Source organism: Micrasema longulum, unplaced genomic scaffold, assembly GCF_059751315.1.
Source record: "Micrasema longulum isolate JH-2025_06_02 unplaced genomic scaffold, ASM5975131v1 h1tg001519l, whole genome shotgun sequence".
Lineage (NCBI taxonomy): Eukaryota > Metazoa > Arthropoda > Insecta > Trichoptera > Brachycentridae > Micrasema > Micrasema longulum.
The window spans coordinates 1-22,008 of record NW_028278702.1 but is presented as its reverse complement, the minus strand read 5'-3'; the positions used below and the strand labels follow the sequence as shown (position 1 = coordinate 22,008).

General features: G+C 35.4%; 1 protein-coding gene and 1 long non-coding RNA gene across 4 annotated transcripts in view; both read left to right on the top strand.

The window, feature by feature from the left end:
* kis (chromodomain helicase DNA binding protein kismet) overlaps positions 1 to 8,305 on the top strand; it is a 37,666-nt gene extending 29,361 nt beyond the window's left edge. For both annotated transcript variants that reach the window (XM_088236167.1, XM_088236166.1), the window contains 5 exons: positions 367 to 704; positions 788 to 934; positions 1,040 to 1,572; positions 2,426 to 2,775; positions 4,904 to 8,305. In XM_088236167.1, the coding sequence (XP_088092293.1) occupies positions 367 to 704; positions 788 to 934; positions 1,040 to 1,572; positions 2,426 to 2,775; positions 4,904 to 7,762 (4,227 nt within the window). In that variant the 3' untranslated portion in view covers positions 7,763 to 8,305. The remainder of the gene's footprint in view (positions 1 to 366; positions 705 to 787; positions 935 to 1,039; positions 1,573 to 2,425; positions 2,776 to 4,903) is intronic.
* A 4,859-nt stretch (positions 8,306 to 13,164) lies between these two features.
* Positions 13,165 to 21,197, top strand: LOC148275077 (uncharacterized). 2 transcript variants are annotated; one of them, XR_015824121.1, is made up of 4 exons: positions 13,165 to 13,221; positions 15,033 to 17,190; positions 17,792 to 17,814; positions 20,943 to 21,197. It is a non-coding gene; the product is annotated as an uncharacterized LOC148275077 (long non-coding RNA). The 2 variants fall into 2 exon arrangements; XR_015824120.1 differs by lacking the exon at positions 13,165 to 13,221 and having other exon boundaries at positions 14,874 to 17,190.
* Positions 21,198 to 22,008: the final 811 nt, after the last annotated feature.

Sequence of the window (22,008 nt, the reverse complement as noted above, 5' to 3'; positions counted from 1 at the left end):
TTAAAGTTTTGTAATTACTCCGTCTGTGACGTCGCGAGTTCAAGTTAGTGAGTTTTCCTGACATTTAAAAGGAGAACCTGGAAACAGGAAATCTATCGCAACGCAGAGCAACGCTACAGTTGATTGGTTATTGTTCACCCGAACCTGTGATGTTTAAAAGTAGTTAATTTTTGTCAGAACTATTTTTATTGATTTTTTCATACATTTTCAAGAAACTCTGTCGTACAATTAAATACTCTAATTTTTACCACACGTAAGAAAACATTGTTTATCCAATTTTCTGTAGCACTGAACTTCCTCATTACTACCCCTGCAAACCCTGCCGCTTCTTCAAACATAATTCTAATGAAATTTATATTACTTCAGAAAATGGAAAGACGAGAGAAAATGGAACAAATAGTCCGCGAGAGAGAACGGGATGAGACTCAATGGAGATGGAATAAGGCTGAAGAGGAAGCGTTCTGTCGAACTGTGGGATCTTACGGAGTGGAGTTTGATCCTTCGAGTAAGAGCCTCCGCTGGGGACGGTTTCGTGCTATCGCTCACCTTGACAAGTCTGATGAAATCCTCACTGACTATCTGAAGGCGTTCATGGTCATGTGTAAGCACCAATGCGGTCTCAATGTCAGTCAAGAGGAGATGCCCATGAATGACATCACCGCCGAACCTATTGGAGAAGATCGAGCCATTACTACCTTAGAAAGGTACCTTATTTCTTTACTTGATTTGTTGCTATATTTTTATGTACCTTCATTCAAAATTTTATTTCTGGTACTTTGTTTTTTAGAATCGATTTATTGAGAGTGCTAAGAGAAGAAATCATTTGTCATCCATTGTTAGATTCGCGGATGATTCACTGTGAGAAAACTGAAAGCACACCTCCTTGGTGGGTTCCTGGAGTACATGACAAAGTTTTGGTTATTGGAGTTTGCAAGTAAGATACTATGCAGTTTGTAGTAATAGAATATTATATAGAGCCATATAGTATTTCGTCCGTAATAAATATTAGTCCTAGAATTAAATATACGTTGTTTTACAGACATGGATTAGGAGATTCTTATCGTAAGTTATTCTGCGACCCGAAATTACCTTACGCTGATAGTGGCCGTAAATGGGCCGAATCGAAGCGCAAGCGCCCCGCTAGTCCAGACGCTGAATATTCGGACCAGGAGAATACCGAGGGAGACAAACCTTCTGTAAGGAGAAGCAAGAGACGTTCTCAACACTCTGAGAAAAGAGATGAAGAAGATGAGAAACCAGAGACAGGAAGTGCTCTATCCGAATTAGAAACCTTAGCTAGATCTGTGAGGGGTGAGAGGGATGCAGAAGAGGGGCCAGCAGCAGTACGCTGGTTTAAAGACAACACCTTGGAGGCCCGACTACACCACATAGTTCACGCTGTGCAGAATAACGAGTGGCCCCTGCCGAGTCAGGGAGGCTCTAGAGAGTCCCCAGTGAGCAGTCATGCAGCCAAGCGCCGGAAGACGCATATTGCGATAGACGTGGAAACAGAACGAGCCAAGCTGCATGCCTTGCTCTCCACTCCACCACCACCACACGCCCATCCGCAAAGTGAGTATATCATTTGCCATAATATGCGTTCATGAAAAATGCGGGCAGACGGAGAAAATTAATGTGGAAATATTATCTATCTATAGGATGTAGATTTCTGCAACAAAAATAAATATATCTTTTTTATTTAAATAATAAAAAAAAAAGTTTTCCTTTTATTAGTATTAGTAGCATAAAATTTTTCAAATGTATCATTACAGCTATTTAAAATATAAAGTTATTATAAATATCAAAAATATATTTTCATTTTGATAAAAATATCAGTAAAAAAAATATTTCCCACTCTGTTACTATGTTATGTTCTCCATGTGATACACATTCTTATACATGACGGTGGATTGAAAGAGAGATGGATGGATTATTCTATGGAAGTACATATATTAAAGCACTGACAGTGTCCCCGGGAAACAGTTTAGTTATACAGAGGAAGATATGAGTGATGACACTGCATGTGAAATAAGCATTGTAGAAATAATGAAATACGGTAAAAAGTATCAAGAATGGTAAATCCATTGGGTATGATAGAGTTGCTAAATATCTAAAGAGTGGTGGTCAGATTGTGATCACGTGGCGGCATAGACTTTTCAATCTCTGCCTAGAGGAAGGGCATATGCCTCTGTATCATGGAAAGGAATCTCATGCGGAGTGTGGAAACTATATCTGAGTTCTGTTTGTAAACTGTAAGGAAAAATTATAATTTAGAGAGTAAGAACGGTGACACGGTGACAAAACATAAAGTGGAAAGAAGCTAGAAATGTATGTCAGGATAGATGTGGGTGGCGGTCCATCCTCTGCCTACCCCGTGGCGTGAAGGTATTTAGTAGTAAATTTTACAAAATTATTTTTTTTGCAGGCCAAACGAACTTAACCAAAGCTTTGAGTGGTGTTTGGGAACGGGAGGACTCAAGTGACTCCTCGCGGCGCTCTACCCCCGCACCACCCCTCTCCATATCTACTTCCCACCCTCCTCCTCCCCCGGCAAGCTCCTTGCCTGCGCCTCCCCCTGCCCACCAGCGCCCCGCCCTGCCACCGCCCCCCCCCAGCCAGGCCGCTGGTCCCGTGGACCTGTCGGCTCCCCTGGACCTGAGTGAGGTGCAGGACTTCTCTATGGCCAAAAAAGCCACTCCGCCTGCGCCGCCACCGCAGACTAATAAAAGGAAACTAGATGATACGCTCAGTAAATTGATGAAGAGGAAAAATGTGGTAGGCCGATATTTTGTTTTGTAATATTTCTCACCAACCTAATGAGTTTTAAAAACCAGAGGTGAATCGTCCATATAAACGAGCTTACCGCTGTATTTGGCTATTGATAATAACATTTTATAGTAACTATGTTTATGGGAGAGTAAATTAAAAATAATTGTTATTTATTTTAATCACTGCCACAGTTTATCTATATATATACATAAAACGCAATGTTCGTATGTGTGTCCTCGATGGACTGAAAATCTACTGGACCAATTTACATCTGGTTTTCAGCAAAATGTACATCTTTTCCACGAGCAGATTTGTAGCTCTTAAATTCTCCATTTTATCAAATAGATAATAAGTTTGGAGCGTAAATGTTTTTTTAATTGCTCACCAGGGTTGCATTCGTCGAGAACGCTCATACGAAAAAATGGAAAGATGTTTTCTTGTATAAAAAAAAATTTTTTTTGATGTTTACAAACAACATTAGTTTTTTATGGATCCCAATGATATTATTTCCTTAAATTCCTTATAATTTTTGCCCATTTATTTCTTTTTACTGGATTTTTGGTAATATTTAAATGATATCAACTTAAGTGGAACCTTTTTGTTTCGAATACCTTTTTTTAATCATAAAAGTATTCACCAATACACATAGGAAAGAGGGAATGAAAGAACGATAATTGATTACTCGGTTGTTGACTCTAGATTAAGAACAAACACAACCGACACCCGCGTGTTTCGAGGCGCTGAAATAGAATCTAATCATTTTCTCGTTGTAACGCGAGTGATTCTACTTTGTGGATGGCGCCCACGAACGAAAACGGTGACATCTTCGTCTAGAGTCAAGGTTGAAAAGCTGCAAGTCGAGAATATAAGAGTGAAGTATGAACGGGATTTAAACGAAAGTTTAGGAAAGAATGAAATAGATGTCAATATCGACCAAATGTGGGAACGATTTAAATCGTGTTTGTGTGAATCAGCTAAGAGTGTATGCTGAATGGCATCCCGAAGAGGAAAAAAAGAGGATGCATGGTGGGATGATAGTATTAAAAACCTTGTGAAGGAAAAAAGGATGCATGGATGAAGCTTATAGCAATTAGTGACATCGATAGTAGCGAGTATGAAAGAGCGAAAAGTAGTTATAAAGTATGCAAGAGGTTGGTTAAGAATGGAGTGAAAGAACGCAAAAAACGACTAAACGATGAGGAAGGTATAAAATTGTCCAATCATTTTCATGAAAATATAAAACTGTTTCGGAAAGAGGTGAAAAAGACAAAGAACTCCTCCAAAAGTGGAAACATAAAAGCGATAAAATCAAAAGATGGCCGAATGCTAACGGAGAAGTTTTTGGCAAAAAGTCGGAAACTATTCTGCGCATTTGTCGATTTGCAAAAAGCGTATGAAAAAGTAGATGGAATGAAATTGTGGGGCGTGTTGGAAAAGTATGGGGTAAACAATAAACTTATACGTGCAGTTCTGACTTAACATGTCCATCTTCAAGTATTTGTTGGATTTGGTCATGCCATGTCTTTCTCGGTCTTCCTCTATTTCTGCATCCATCAACATTCGCATTGTAAATATTTTAAGCCATTCTTTCGCTGTCCATTCGCTCTACATATCCAAACCAACGCAGAGCTCCTTTCTTGATTTTGTCGATAATACTTATCTCAGCCTTACATTATGTACGAATCTCTACATTTGTGCATCTATCGTACATAGTTTTACCACACATTCGCCTGAAAGATCGCATTTTGACAGCATTCGATTTTGTTCACATAATCTAAATACGAGTATGAATTCAAATCTAGCAATAGCAAAGCATTGCCGGGTTCAGTTTGTATATTATAAATATCGATAAAGCTCGCCCAGCGCCAGCCCGTTCCTAGTGAACGAAGAAACAAGCTGATTATCATTATTATTATACAAAAAAGTACGCTGTATTTTACATTTTAAACCCAGGTATTTTTGTACCTAAAACAACCTGCAGATTACAAATATTTTTTTAACATTCTCCATTTTGAAAATAGTATTTCAAAGATTATTTCCCGTGGACATTTTTTCTCCTCTGAATGATTTTTATTTTTCTTTTGTGTATACATATATATATTTTTTTTACTTACATATAAATGTATTTTTATAGCCTGAACCTGAGCCCGTCATAGGAAAGGAAAAGAAACGCAGAAAATTAGATGAGATAGTGCTTGGATTATCTGCAGCCAAGGGTCACGCTGCTACTAGCCCTAGCAAAAGTGGCATCTCCTCTGTTTCGCTCTCTGTCACTCCATTGGAAGTGCGCAGTTCTCTTGCGCCTTCACTAGAGGGCCCCAAGAAGACTCCTGTCCCGGCCAGTATCACTCTGACACCTGCTGCTCCACCCTCTTCATCACCCGCCCCCTCTACACAAAAGCCGTTCTCTATAACGGTTACTAGTGTGCCATCTCCACAACTACCTCCAAAGGATTTATCTGCATTTTCATCCCAATCGTTCGAACAGCAACAGAACCTTTTGATGAAACATCAAAAGACAGCATCTGGTCAATCATCTATGTCTCAGAAAAAATCGTATGAAGCGATGATTGCTGATATCAACAAAGTGGCAGATCTTTCCAGCTCTAAAGTTAACTCTTATTCGCAAGAAGCTAAAGTGAACAAGTGGTTGGCTGAACAAATTGCAGCTCAATCGTCTATGTCTCAGAAAAAGTCCTATGAAGCGATGATTGCTGATATCAATAAAGTGGCAGATCTTTCCAGTGCCAAAGGTAACTCTCATTCGCAAGAAGCCAAGGTTAACAAGTGGTTGGCAGAACAAATTGCATCTGCAGGAGCTAGTGATGCCTTAGCAGAACAAATTGCTTCTGCTGGAGCAAGTGATGCCTTAGCAGACTACATAGCGCAGCAACGTAGGAGGAGAGCAGAACCTGCTTTGGACCTCAAGCGGCTTACAGGTGAAGAACACGTTCCAGTTGTGCACAGGTTGACCGGTAAACGTTTGAATGGTCCTAAAGCTCCACAACTTAAACATTTAACCCAGTGGATAGGGGAGAATCCCATGTATGATATTGACCCTAAGTGGACAGATAGCATCAAAGAATCAGTAAAGCTTTCTCAGGATTCAAGACCTCCTCGAGCAGCATCTGTGGCACCGACTAATAAACCTCCAGAAAGAAAAAAAGGACGTCCACCATTGATAGATTCTGCAACCAATGTTTCCACTACTATGGCTTCAAACTTGGGATTTGGTGGTCTGTCTGCTTCTAATTTGGCTGGTTTGAATTCATCTCTTTTGTCTAGTTTATCGGGACTTAGTGGTTTCGATCCAAAAGCACTTGCAAGTAGCTTATCAAATTTTAAGTTGGGTAATTTTGCCCCCAAAGGTCTCGGTGCTGTTGATCTTAAACTTTTAGCAAGTTTTGACCCAAAGCATCCTTTATTACTCCCCTTTGGAGGTATGCCAAACATGTTGGGAAATATGGGTACCGGAAACATGTTTGCTAACTTAGCAGGATTGGGATTATCTGGTTTTTCTGGAATGGATATGGCTAATCTAGGAGTTGCTACATCGACTGCTGAAAGTGCCACACCTACATCTTCCAACTGTAAATCCAAATCCCGTAAGAGTAATGAGACACACACATCTAGTGGAAAAAGTTCAGGAAATGCAGCATCGCAATTTCCTTTCTTGTTTCCTAACCCTGGACTCCTATATCCACCACTAGGCTTAGGGGGACTCAATCCATTTGGAGTTCAGTCTGGTATGTCATCAGCATATGATGCACTTTCACAGTGTGGCTTAATTAATGGTAATTTGGGAGTAAGTTCAGCTTCATCCACGTCGCATAGTAACACATCCCAAACAACATCTAGAACTTCTGGTAAGGTGAGCACTTCTAGAGTACCAAGTATGTCTTCTTCCACATACACTACGTCTTCTCGACATCACAAATCTGCCTCAGATAGACAAGCACAGTCGCAACATTTGCTTCTTCCTCATGACACTTATTTACTCGAATCATTGAGTAAAGGTTCTTCGTTCGATGCCATTTTAAAGGCCGAGCGCCGATCTAGAGAAAACGAAAAGCGAGAATCAACAGATCTATCGAAAGGAGAAAAATCCAAAACATCTGATAATCCAAGATCTCGTCTTCCTATGGAATATACAGCGGTGCAAGAACAGCTATTGAAATCTGCCAAATGGGACAAGAAAGAAACTGATATAAGTAAAATATTATTTGAACAAATGGCATCTGGTGCATTAAGTGCAAGCCTTGTAAGTCCAGGATCATCCAAAAAGAAAGATTGCGATTCTAGGGATTCCTCAGAAAAATTGAGTAAGTCTTCTGCAGAATTTTCTGGCAGATTAGTAGATGACCTACAGACGGTAGTAAATTTTGCACAACCCGTTGAACGAATAAAAGAAATGGAAATGAATGTCATTGATATGCATAAAGACACGGGAACTAGAAATGAGGTGTTGGAAAATACTGCTATCCGCATTCCTTCACCACGACCACCGCCGCCACCGATGGCGCATGCTTCCAGTACCAATACCAATGATATGGATCTGGAAGATCTCATCGCTCCTTCAACAGTTATTCGTGCTGGTGGTATGGTCATAGAGGATGAAAAGCGCTCACCTCCAGCACCTACACCAGCTGCGACTAATCTTTGTACATCGGCTACTATTGAAATTTCAGAAGACAAACCTGATTCTCCTATCGGTAATGATAGTAAAGAGGAAGACGGAAAGGGAAGTGCGGCTGACGATGCGTCCTCCTCCGAGCCTTCTTCACAAGAGAATTGCGACAGGAAAAAGAATGTGAACAGAAAGCCTCGAGGTAAACGGCAGCGTGAGGATGTAGAGCCTCCCTCGGAGAGAAAGCGTGAGCTGCGGTCAAGTGCGGGAAGGCAGGCCGCTGCGGCTGAGGCGCGTGCAGCTGCAGCGGCTCGCCAACAACAACAGCAGCAGCAGCAGCAGCAGCTAGGGGGGGGATCCTCCTGACCCCCGACAGCTCGCCGCAGGCACTAAGCGGCGTACACTCCCAATGTTATGATTTTAATGAATTACAATTTAAAAATGGACGGAATGATAATATTCCTATTAAATAGACTGCGACTAGTAGTGTATTATTCGTACACTCAGTGTGAAGTTGTTGTAACAAATTACTCTTAACAAATAAGTGTACTTTAAAATATCTCGTTGTAATCTTTATTTCATTTATCATACTTTCTGTGATAGCGTCGCGTTTTTTTTAATGAATTTTATTTAGTTTATTGCGAGGATCCTAATATAGTGTAAATTTTTATCCGTCAAGTAATAAAATTATGAAATTATTGTTATGCATTTTTTACACCAATCGAAATGTATATTTGTATTGTAAAAAATCCTCGCAATGAAATCATTTGTGAAATCTATTTACCCTTAAAATCAAATTGTGTTTTTGTAAAATATTTATTACTATTATTGCTTGTTTAGTCTTTTTTTAAGGATCTGCATTTTTTATGTACTAGTATATCCAATAAATTTCACATATTATGTGTCAAACATTATCATTTTTATTGTGAACTGAAGTGTGACATGGTAATTTGTAAGTACTGTGTAATACATTTGTAAGTAGTCTGCCTCGTGGTGTAATGGTCAGCACGTTTGCCTATCATGCAAGAGGTCTCAAGTTGGATTCTCGGCATGGTGGATGGGAAATATTTATTTAACAGGGTGTTTTCACACAAGAATATTTCATAGTCCCTGGACTGGTACCTGAAGCGTAAAACTGATCATCTTACCTTCATGCAACAAAAATGATTAAGATAGGCTGCGATTGGTGTACCAATACAATGCCCTATGCACCATTAGGTGTGGAAAGGGAATGGTGATGACGAATAATGAAAAACGAAAATATATAAAATATGTAAATTAAACCCTCACATCGAAAACCGAGCAAGAAGGTACATTATAGTATTAAAAATTATGTACAAAAGAACCATTTCACAACTCAATTAAAAAATATTTTTAGAAAACCAAAATTTGGTTTTTTTTGGCTTACTTCTGGAGGGGAAAAAAACAGAATTGGGGAGCTAGATACGCCGCCAGCTGTGCTGACTCTCTTCTGCCTGCTCTCCCCGCTCCACAAGTCGGTGAAGAATAAAAAACTTTATTTGCTTTGTAATGTAATTGTAACTTATGTGAAAATCTAAGAAATTATTTATTTTTATTTATAAATCATATAACACAAAGTATTTTACAAGTATAATACGTTGAGTTACATTCCCAGGAGTTACAACAGCTCAATTCGGGACATAAATAATATTAACATTTAAAAAATAACACATATTGAGAACAACAAACAAACGAAGCAAATTTAGCACCTTCATAACTAAATATACAACAACAATAAATACGCCTAAAACCCTTTCTTGCACAAGCAGAATAAATATACATATATAAAAAAAAAGGTTTTAATAATAAAAAAAGGAAAAAAATTAGTGAATCCACTAAGGGAGATAAGGTCATTAACATTACATGCCATGCAGATGATGCTGCCATAGTGATGATGAGAACATATCCATCTCAGTTAGTAAACATCTGGATGCCTAAGAAATGTCGTATAGTACAATGAACACATGATTATTGGAAACATAATTCGGATATACAAAACGTGTGTAAGACCAAATCATGGTTTATACAACAGAGGCGAGGATAGATAGAGAGAAAATAAAAAATACGAAAAACCAAGTAGAAAAACTAAATAGAAAATCCAAATAACTGCTCAGAACGTCAAGAGATGAAAGTACTAAAGGCTATCGCAGGGAAACCCAAAAGAGGCAGAATCTAGAGTCAAGAAGTTAGACGGATTTGCGATACCCATTGCATAGTAAATAGATTGTGGAGAGATTACGTCAGTAATTCCATTAATGGACAGCTCCAAAATCCCCTATTAAATCAGACAAAATTTAGTGATTTATGAAAAAGCGTAGCCGCACAGTTAGTGCTTAAAATATTGTAAATTAAGTAGATTTGTGTTATTTATTGACAACTAAAGACCGTTTTCACAAAGCTAAAAATATCTACAAAAAGTAAAATTTTCCAGAGGTTTTTATATGATTAAAAAATCACTTCTAGGATTTCAACAAAAATACTGTTTTATAGAGATTTTACATCCTAACTTATATACTGGAAACCAATAATGTAGAATAAGTGGAACTATATATTTACTAGATACTATATAGTATCTGATAGCTTCTTAAAAAAAATATCAAGCTGTATTTGAATAAACATTATAAACTAAAAATACATGGGTGAAAGCGCTAATTGCTCAAATAAATACTTAGATGTGTATCAAGTATTTTTAATTTATAACTTATATTAAAATAAAAGTTATACAATGTAAATTATAAAGGGTGGTCCAACAATACACACAATGTTAATTGTAAATAAAATAAAAAGTTTTCAGAGAATTATCTTAATTTTTTAAATTATGATAGATCTATGACAATGTGTGAAACAAAATATCGGCCAAATGCTCGCCGCGGCTTCGATGGCATACCTCTATCCGATGGTCCATATTTTCAATGCCGCTGAGGCATAATTGAGGTTCAATGTCGTTAATGTGCCGAATTATCTTATCTTTTAGCTCTTGAATTGTTCTTGGCTTATTGACGTATACTTTTTCTTTTTAATATCCCTAAAGAAAGAAGTCCAACGGTGTCAAATCACATGATCGTGGCGGCCAATTGACATCGCCACTACGTGAGATAACATGGCCATTGAATTTCTCTTTTAAACGAGCCATTGTTTCGTTGGCTATGTGGTAAGTTGCACCTTCCTGTTGGAATCACATATCGTCCAGCTCCATATCCTCAATTTCTGGCCACAAAAAGTCCATTATCATCTCGCGATAGCGTACACCATTCACGGTAACTGCTTGGCCAACCTCATTTTCGAAGAAGTACGGCCCGATGACGCCGCCAGCCCATAAACCGCACCAAACAGTCACTCTTTGTGGATGCATTGGCTTTTCAACAATCAAAAATAAGCGTACGTCAAAAAGCCAAGAACAATCCGAGAGCTAAAGGATGAGATAATTCGGCACATTAACGACATTCAACCTCAATTATGCCTTAGTGTCATTGAAAATATGGACCATCGGATAGAGGTATGCCACCGAAGCCGTGGCGAGCATTTGGCCCATATTTTGTTTCACACATAATTGTCATAGATCTTTCTATCATAATTTTAAAAATAAAGATAATTCTCTGAAAACTTTTTGTTTTATTTACAATAAACATCGTGCGGTATGGTTGGACCAACTTGTCAGTCACTTTTATTGTTTCCGGCCGCTCAGTACTATTAAAATAATACTGTTAATTTATAGTATTTGATTACAATACTGTAACCGCATATTTTTGATATTTAGAAGAAAACAAAACTTATTTTATATTAAAAAAATTGAACAGCACTTACAGGGCTGTTCGGGTGTGAGACGCGGGAGCGGGACTTTCTATCCCTCCAACACCTCGTACCGTGTACATCATGAACTTGGACTCTCGACAATACATAAGTGTTTTATTGTGTTTGAAATTAATGTAGAAAGTATGCTCGTAAATGTGTAGGACTTTGCTATATGAGGAATGACATTTAAAGGAAGGTTATTACAGAAATGTACTAAAATTTTTACTGGCAAATGTTTTTTTTAGGAGGCAAAATAAGTAGTATGCTCAGAAGCCACATTGCACGGAGTTGGAGAGACGAGAATGAAATAAGTCCTAATACAGTCAAGATATGATCTCTCAGGGAATGAGGAACTTCAGCCCTACGGGAAATTGGATGCAAAAAATGTATATAAGTGTATTGTAATCTATATATATAAAATTAGTTTATGATAGTTTGCCCTTTATAGACTCGATAACTACCGGACCGATTTACATGCGGTTTTTTGCAAAATATTTTAACTGACGTGACTTAGGTTTGTAAATAATAATATCTTCAACATGTTGATCGGAAAAGAAGTTAGGAGCGAATACCGTCAAACATGTCAATTTTGCCCACTGCCGAAATCCTTGACAAAAACATGTATTAAAGTAAGAAAAATTACTGGTATCATTAGAATTACATTTGGTAAGTACATTTTGATAGTTCCATGGCAAAACTAAATATTCAGTTTACCGCCAGTTTCAGTTGATCACTTGAAATTTGAAGTTAAACTTGAAGGTCTGTTTTTGTACCGTCAAACGTGACAATTTTGCCCAGCCATGACAATTTTGCCCAGCCATGACAATTTTGCCCACTGCCGAAATCAAGTTTTAAAGAAAGAAAAGTTACTAGTATCATAAAAGTTACATTTTAAAATCATCATCATTCAAAAAGTAGTAATAAACCGTATGATAAGGATGATAAAACCAAAAATAACAGTTAATTACCAAGTGGGCAAAATTGTCAACAAGTGGAGATAATTTTGCCCAGCATGTTTTGTCTTCTAAAATTGCATAAATAAAAGAAAAGCAAACGTTTTGTACTTGTAAAAATGCTCAGAATAATTAGTATCACTATTAAACAAAATGGATAGGAGTAGTCCTGTACAAAAAAAATATGATATTGTAAAAGTTTGTTAAAACTGGGCAAAATTGTCACGTTTGAGGGTATATCTATAAATAGTGTCAAAACTTTTTTTGTTGCTGAGTTTGTGTTGAAACGAGGTAAGTAAGTTTTATATATTTATCTATTTGAACAAACACAATAGATATTTAAGTGGGCAAAATTGTCTTAGATTTCTTAACTATAGTCCTTAAAATGTAAGATGATTAGAATGCCAGTTATCAGAAAAACTGACGACATAACTTTGTAGTAACGTCTAAGGAGTGATTTATATTGCCACACGAACAAGTTGTTGATAAAAAAGCGCAAGATAAGGTAGGTTGGAAAAATGTGTGCTGGTGTTGTAGCCAATTCAATAAATATAGCGGTCGATCTCTACTAAGAAAAATTATTTATTATAATGAATTGTATACAATATTTATTTTAAAGCACAGTGCGCTTCGTGACGACCGAAGAGAGATTATAGCCCTTGTGCTATCTTTATATTAGCGATACAAGTAGTCGACTACATTCAATTACTTAATTCAGTCGAATGAAAGTCCGAATGCAGTAATGTAGTCGAATGAATTCACTCGACTACGAATAGACCAATGGGCGAAATTTACGCCGACTATCGAATAAATTAGTAATTACCAAACTAATGAATTCACTCGAATGCAAATAGACCAATGGGCGTGCGTTAAATTAATTCGACTGCAAATAGACCAATGACTAGTAATAGTTCTACATTATCTCTGGACCAATGGGCGAGCTTAACGCCGACTACTTTCATCGCCAACTAATTCGTTATGACGTAATGGGCGCTGGGATTTGGCAGACGTGATAGTTGAAATAAAATGCTTTTGTTTTTTGTAGTTATGTCAGCACAGGTAAAATAAAAGTGTATATTAACATAATTAATATATAAAGTGCATCATTTAACAATAAAATAAAGTGACGTTTGTTTATAGGTCTGCTGCTAGCCTATTTGTGTACTCAATAATAATAAAATTTATATCAAATCCATCCGATCTGAAATATCAACACAATAACAGCTGATTGTAGTTTTACATGCGTGACCTAAACAATAAATATGAAACAAAAATATTTTAATTTTCATCCTTTGTTTGGCAGATAAATATTAGGTTATGTCAAGTAATGATAACCACAGACCATAATTATACCCAAGTAAATATTCTGAATATCATAAAGTAAGGATCATGGTTTACATTATTATTGCCATAGTTAAAATAAAAAAAAACTCACGTACCTACCTATGTAGGTTTATAATTTGTTGCTCTACGGGTGGTATTTTTTAATTTTCAAACCATGTCTCAATTTTCCCATTTGTTTGTTTGAAAATCAGTATTAACTTGTTTTTTAAAAAAATATTTTTGCATTACTTTTTATTAGGGTTACTTACAATAAACACTACTTTTTTCGTATCCATGTCCCGGCTTTCTAGAAATAAAAACGTGACTTCTGTTTTTCATATAATATTATTAGTTTAAGTAAAATAAAAATTCAAAACATTTGAAAATATTCTAGAATGTAACTTTACCTACATTGTATGAAAACTTCAAGTTATAACTTGAAGTTTTCATACAACGAAGGTATCGTTTTTTGCTTGTGTGCATATTGTTATTCCTTTGTATTTGTGTTGTTTTCAATTTTAATTTGTAAATCTATGTCACTTGGTTTTGGCCGATGTTATCACATTTTGGTAGAAGGCTCATTCTTATAAAGGAAAAAAAAAGTATCTAGCATTCCCAAAGCATGCATATTTCTCCCGAAAAACGGAGTTTGTCTTTGAATAAATTTCTGTGTCTATTGTCTATGGTATACCGGAAATGAATGATTCATTCGATTATTTCATTCATTAGATTACTAATCATTCGATTAGTAAATTTAGTCGATTATTTTCATCTCTACTTTATATACTATGCTAGTGTACCCACCAGAGTACCAATACTCTGGTGTGGCACTCACAAAAATCAATAAGAATTTAATTTACTCTTAATATAAGTTATTAACAAAATTTGTTTGAATTCTTCTTAAGAGCCCACAAACGTCTCCTCAAAATATTGAGAATGATAGACCTTAAGGGGGGGGTAATAATATAAAAAAATAAATGGATGTTTTTATGGGGTTGTTTGGGTATTGAGATAGAGTGGCGAGAAACAAATTAAGATGAGATTTGATCATCTCGGAGGCTGTGAAAAATCAAATTCCGCGTTCGCACGTATGAATAGACGGAAGCTGTCCGTCTCTCGCTAACTGAGAGGAAGCGGGAACCACCGCCGAACGGAAACTTGAGATGAATTTGGAAGATCGCGTCTTCCTGGTGCGTCATCGGGTATGTGAAATAAAAAAGTTACTTCTCCATGTGTTCCCATTTTTATTCCCCCTCATGATAATATAATCCTAATTAAAACTAAATGAATTTAAAGCCCAAAAGAAAATAATAAAACTTAAATCTATTCTGAAAACGAGTAAATTGGAAGATAATTTAAAAAAAGCTTGAATGTTTTATGTACCTATGTTTATTAAGCTAGAACATGGAAATAATCTTAGAACTAATTACAAACATGAAACAAAGAAAAATACTTACAAATCTAGGTCCTTAACTAATACAGTTCGTAATTGTCACTCTTCACTAATATCTTAACTCTATCATAATATTATCGGTGGTTTCACTTAGGTGGAGAGATGACGGATGGTAGTCCGGATGCTGTGTTCAGACGTACACATGCTGGGCGATGTCCTGGGCGGAGATCTGCCATGGATAGAGCCATAGGCGGCTCTCGGGATTCGGTCCCGTGGCGATGGTGACGGCGGCAGCCAGCTGGAAGACTGGCCTGCCGTGGCTGGGCACACGCGCTAGCGGTGTAGGAAACTGGCGTTCCTTTGGAGGACGATGGATGTCCTGGATGTGGAGGGACCTTCGCGGCTGGAAGGCGGCCTCCGATGACCCTCGTGGAGTAGTTGGATTCCACGAGGTTTGCTACGTAGCACTGGCTACCCGTACACTCACTTCATTTCAACTTCCACGACTCTCGACATTGTATCGTCTCCGTGATCGACGGTACGATCGCGTAGACTCGACTCGCTTCCCCGACTGTCGACCGACTCTTGGTCGACTCTCCTTCCCGACTCTTTTCCGACTCGTTTGGGGTGGTTTTATAACACTCCAATTAGGAGGTCTCTCTTTCTCCCTTTCACTTATTGCCTAAAACTCATTGTCTCTCTTCCACACTTATTCATAAACATATCGTCATATTTAAAACTAAAATACTATGTTCTGCATATTGTTTCTTATAAAACTAAATTATAATTAACTATGATTAGAATGTATATAATATTAAATACGTTAAAACGAATTAATTATAGTAAATTAAACTAATTTATATTTATGAAGATTAGAAAGGAATCATTAATTAAAAAAATGGAAATGATTCGCCTCCTAGTGTAGTGGTTGGCGCGTTCGCCTACCATACTTGAGGTCCTAGGTTCGATTCCTGGCAAGGTGATTGTAAAATACCTTCATACACATTATAAAATAGTCGCTGATACGTTGCGATTGGCGCACTGGTGCAGTGCCTTATGTACCACGGACGCGGATTAGAAAATGATGGCGCAAATGTTAATTAAAGTTTTAAGTTAATATGTGGCAAGTTGGAATAGTCGGCGCGCGTACGAATGAAGATGTATGAAATTTGAAAAAGAAAGGTTTGTTTGTATCACAGAGGAATTAATTATGCGTTTTAATTTGTTATTTTTAAATAAGTTTTTAAAATACAAATATTATTTTAATGGCCATCGATTTGCGAATTATTATTAAAAAGGTTATGTTTTTCCCCAGCGGAAAACATGGGTCAATAGAAAGGGTTTTGGAATTCCGGGTAATTCACCGCTCCGTCATTTGAATTTAACCCGAGGTCGTAATTGACATTAACAATGGACGAAATATTTGTGGATACCTAGTAACGGCTCTGGTTAATGGGGATTTATTTTAATGTATTTATTTGTAAAGGCGGTAATGAAAATGGGGTTCTTTTCGGAATTTGCTGGCATGAACTAATAGGTTATATTTAAATGCATTATTGCTGAGAAACCCCAGATTAGAGAAAACAAAAGAATGTATTGGAAAGTTATATTTAAATTCGTGTTGAAATATTAAAAAATATCGCCGCGTTTTTTTCCAATATAAACAAAGGTTAATTTATAATCTAAAACGAAAATACCTGCTTATTTTATGGGGACAAAAGATTTTAATGCCTGAATATTTTAAACAGGTATGTTTAGTTCGTATCAAAGTCTATTTTGTTTGAATAAAAAAATATTGCAAAGTTACCGATGGTGGACCTTTGCTACACTTACAATTCTAGACAGTTTTTATTTCATGTTATTATAAACATATTTTATCAAAATTGTTTTTTCTTTCATGAGATAATTATGTGGGGAATCGGGACTTTGTTTTCTCCCCATTTGGTTAATTTGATCTAGATTTCTGGGAAATTAAAAAAATATACATTGGCCACGCTGGGTACAAGATATAATCTGTGTTTTAAGTTTTAGTCTATGCTGTTTGCTTGGTCTAGATCACAGCTACAGATATCTGTAAATATATATTAGTATTTAGTATTAGTAATCTGTGGTATAGATTCTGTCATTTGTCACTGTCAGTTTGTTATTTGAGTAATTTCTCAAATATATGTATAAATCTAATTAATCCTGTCCTGGACTAATTTGAAAGATATCTTAATTTATTAACAATGAAAAATAGTATCAAGAGTTGAGGAATCCAAAATAAAATTTTACCATGAATTCCTGCTTTGCAGATGACATTAATGTTGAAGGTATTTTGATAAAATATACAATAAAGTAGCAATCTTCGCTTAGCGTACGAATTGTACTTGAATAAACAACACATAAACTCAAATATGAAAGTTATAAACTAAATGAAAGAAAATACAATAAACAAATACAATTTAAGCCCCTCATATTATGTATTTAGAACATGCGTAGCTGGTACCCACACTTGCGTATCTTTATATTAGTAGACGTATGCTTTCTTGTAGTAAAGGGTTTTTTATGGCACAAACTTACTCCTTTGAAAGAGTTTAAGAAGAATCAGTTTTTTTTAGAAATTAATTATTTTTTCAATATGTTGTCCCGATTGTTGGTTAAATAACCATATCTGGAGTCTAAAAATCGAAAAAATAATAGGTGAGTTTAAAAAAAAAACATTCTCATGTTCTTTGCGCAAAATAACATCTTAAATAACAAGATATCCCGGCTATAAAATCTTTGGGGTAAATGCTTTTGTAAATATAATATGAACACTCGTAAATTGCAACGATTTTTATATATGTTTTTTACAATAATTATGTAAGCATGACACATCTTTTATCGTTGGATATGCATATATATAACAATGTGATTTATAATTTGTTTCAGATATTTCAACTTCAGCTAATGAGGTAAAAACTTATAAAATGAGAAATTACAATGATTTATTTTTAGTGCAATAATCATCAACACCCACCCAGCGAGTACAAATCTGTTACACTGATTTAATTACATAATTTTATTCTCTACAAAAAAAGTTAACCACTTTGCAATCTATTTATATTTATAGATGTTTACTTAAGTATTACCAAATTTTGGTTAGTCAAAATCTTTGTAGACAAATACTGGTATCCTCTTTGGGTTTAGCGATTGTGGAAACCAGGCGAAGACTGGTCACTGGCCCTGCAATTGCATAAACTTTCGCATTCCCTCCTTAAACAGCTTCTCCCTAGTAGGTCCAGGGTAATCCAGTACTTGTCTACAAAGATTTGGGCATACCAAACATTTCTGTTGTATTGCAATAAGTTTAACGCGTTTTGTGGCTATGCCGACCATTGCCCTCAAAATCGGGTCTCTCATTTAAGAAATGACAGTCCAAAAGACGTTGGCAGTGAAACGACGGCTTTGGTCTGCGTGAAACTGAAGCAATAGGGTATTTTCACAAGTCTGGAATAATGAAAAAAATATAATATATGTTCAGAGTGGATTTTTACGAGTATAATGATATAACTCTCAATGTGTTCATGACAAGTTTTGTTTCATGATTTTCTGGTTTAAATATGAGCACGTACGAAATGGCTCGCAGTTGGCATCACGTCATTTAGACATCACGCGTTATGCCCGCCGACTGCGTTTAAAATAAACATTGCATACAAGTTTGACGCCAAAACGTTATATGTGCCATTTGTTTCAGAGTAATTCAAATTATGCATATTAGAAACCTTTGTAGAAAATTTATCCGACGTTGCATGAAAATAATATTAATACCGTCACCTTTGTAATTTTTTGCTTATTTTAAAAATGTGAAAAGACCCTATTATATAGTAGGAGGAGGTCTTGTGTCCCTATAGAAAACAGTCAGCGGCAAAAGTGTCTAAGTGTGTTAGTCAAATAAGATTTACTTTGAATCATCAACTTATGTTCAATCGGAAGTAAATTTTTCCAAAAAATAAGAAAGTTACATTGTGATGTGTCCATATGAGTAGATTCTATGGAAAAAAGTGTCAGCGAACGTGTCAATACTTGCAGTAAGGAATTAAAAAAACATAGTGCTGGGGTGGTATTCTGGATCTTCTTATGAGAGTGATTAATTTGAAGATTTTTGTTTTTTATTTGATACATATAATGGCCACACTGATGGTTAAATGGTGTATAAAACTGCTTGAAATACAGAAAATAAACTAATACGAATAAACTAATGAAAATTTCAATATTTAGTTGCACATGTTCGTATTTATTTGACATTTAATCATCAGTGTGGCCATTATATGAATCAAATAAAAAATTTAAAATCTTCAAATGAAGCACTCCCTAGGGGGTAGAGAAGATCCAGAATACCACCCCTTCATTAGATACTCCAAAGAAAGTTAAAAATAATTTAAATTAATTTTTGAATAAAATTAATATCTTTATGTAGGTATGTTCTCCACATGCATTCAAATATAATATCGACGGTTAAAAGCCTAAAGGACTGATGCGCCATAAAATGAATTTTACAGGAGAGGCAATCAAAGTTTTTTTTTATGAAAAGTGAGCATAACTTTTTTCGTTTTAAATCAATTCTATAAGGTAAGAATATATTATATATCATAAAACTTTTAAAAATATTTTTTTTCAAGTACAGTAGATTACTTGTAATAAAAATTTTTTTTTTGAGGTTGCTATCTTTGCTTCCAATGCCCTCATTTATTTTATTTGGTGCAGATTTTTTGAACGTAGCAATCCAGATATGACAAATTTTTCCAGTCAGATTTTCACTGAAGTATTTCCCAGATATGCGCTATATGCGATAAGCGCTCCACCAACCAAATTCTTCGTGAGAAAGGACTTCTACTTCATTGCTTGGCTTGGGAGACTTTCTGGCAAGTTCAAAAACTGTAGACCACTGTGATTGGGCCCAAATTATGCATTTTAATGTACTATCTTCTATAACCGAATGTATAGAACCACGGGCATATTTGCATGCCTCGGTAAAAGATAATTAAGTTGAATGGTGGTAATAGTTTGACGTTTATTATATAAAATATAATGTGTGATGGCAAATACTATCCGATTTTTATTTTGACCGACACTTGAATAACTATAACTACTCACATGCGTTGAAACATAGGATTTAAACACCAGTCAGCGTTTGAAGTCAGCCATTTTGAACTGATCTGAGTGTGACTGAAGCGCCAGCCTTCTTAAAATAATAAAGGACATTTTGCTTAAACAATAAAATTCTTATTTGAGTCACAGAAGAATTTTACTACATTACTGTTAAAATATGCAACACAAAAATGGGTAAAATGACTGCTGTTTTCTTTGTACTTCATACGTTTTGAAGTTAATTCTTTCAAACGACATACAAGTTTCATTTCTATATAAACTAAAATGTTTGATGTCTTAATGGTATTTGTTTTCCAATAAGCAAAAATACTTTTAAAGTAAACCTAAATGACAATTCTTAAAAAAAAGTCAAGTTTTATGTGATATAAATCCATTAATTTTATGAACGTCATAAAAGAGGGTTTTTGACGTAAGTGCCAAAATTTACGTCTAATCTCCATGGAAGTCAGCTCATATGATGCAGCTGAAAATTCTGAGTAAAATGGTATATATAAATCAAAATCGCCTAAAGTGGCTCATCCTAGCCTAGCCTTTTTACCGTCGATATATATTGCAGAATATTGGCTTCTATATACAATGTCATCTAAACTAAACAAGTTTACACCTGATCAAGATTATACAATGCTTAAATAATTTTTTCAACAAAATAGTTGTATTTTTTTATTATTGTTTTTAGGATTTTTAATACGTTTAGTAAAAATCTATACTGACAAACCAGAGAAAGTGGCTTGGTGAAATTTGTAATTTTAAATGTTGTGATATATCAAACTCCCTACAGTTTAAGGCCTCTAATATTCTTAAAACATTTTTATGGGTTGTTATGCCTTGTAACTTTAGCACTTCTTGTGGATGTTTTAAATTTAACTTAAGATGGTATTAAAGTCATAAAATATTTGGTATGTGCAGTAATACTAAATATATTTATTCTTAGGTTTCTGGTGTAAAAATGGCATCCCCACATTTGAAAAATGCTATTCAAACTTCAATAAACCTAAGAAAACACAAGATTTTCAGAAACGGAGGTAACCATTTATTAAATCTTTAATTATTTATAAATTGTCGGTATACTAATAAAATTCATTTGAATGTTTGACTCAACAACAGTCTTTACCGATCTACCTTATTCATATTTTGGACATGATGCATACTCATGAAACCATCTTATTTTCTTTTAATTGTTTCAATAGATGAGATTTTGAAAAAAAAATATCTGGTAAATGGAATAAATGGTTATTAACCAGAAAACAAAGAGTACTTTTAGTGGGTTTTTATACATGCTAACTTTGATACTAAACATCAGAGGATTTAGAGGATTTTATCAGCTGGTAAAGCTAGAAACTCACATATAACTGCATTTTCAACTTATTTTCTCAAATTTGATCATTTAGAGGGTTTTTATTAGCATACCGACAAAATATTACATCACAGAATCGATTAAAAAGTCAAAACATTAATAATGTTAGTTTTTGAAATAAAGTTTGGTCACTCTTTTAGGAAAAAAATCAATCAACGAATCGCTAGAATAATACTAAGTACCTACTTAAGCAGCCGAAACTAAATTCAATTATAAAACATATTTATTACTTTTTAGTTTTCTGTAAAACAATTGATAATATTAAGTCAGAATTTCAAATGTTTTGGAATTTGTCTAATTTTTTTGTGATGCTTCTCAATAACGTATAATTTAATAGACACGTCATAAGCGAGAAGAAAATGGCATTTCAATTTGTGGGTAAATTGCTTTCCATGCCTTCACTCTCTAATGAATCTTCGTCGCTATGCTATGCAAAAAAATATGTGCGTGATGAGAAAATGCTTTAATTACACTGCAACTGCGAAACACAGAACAGATACACGTATCATTTCATTCATAAATACAATATATAAGTACCGTACTTACTAAGTAAGTACTTCGACCGCCAGCCAGGCTTGACGTTTAGAATCAAACCCAAAATGCCTACTTGTGTCATGAAAGTGTGTAAAAACCTTTCGGATAA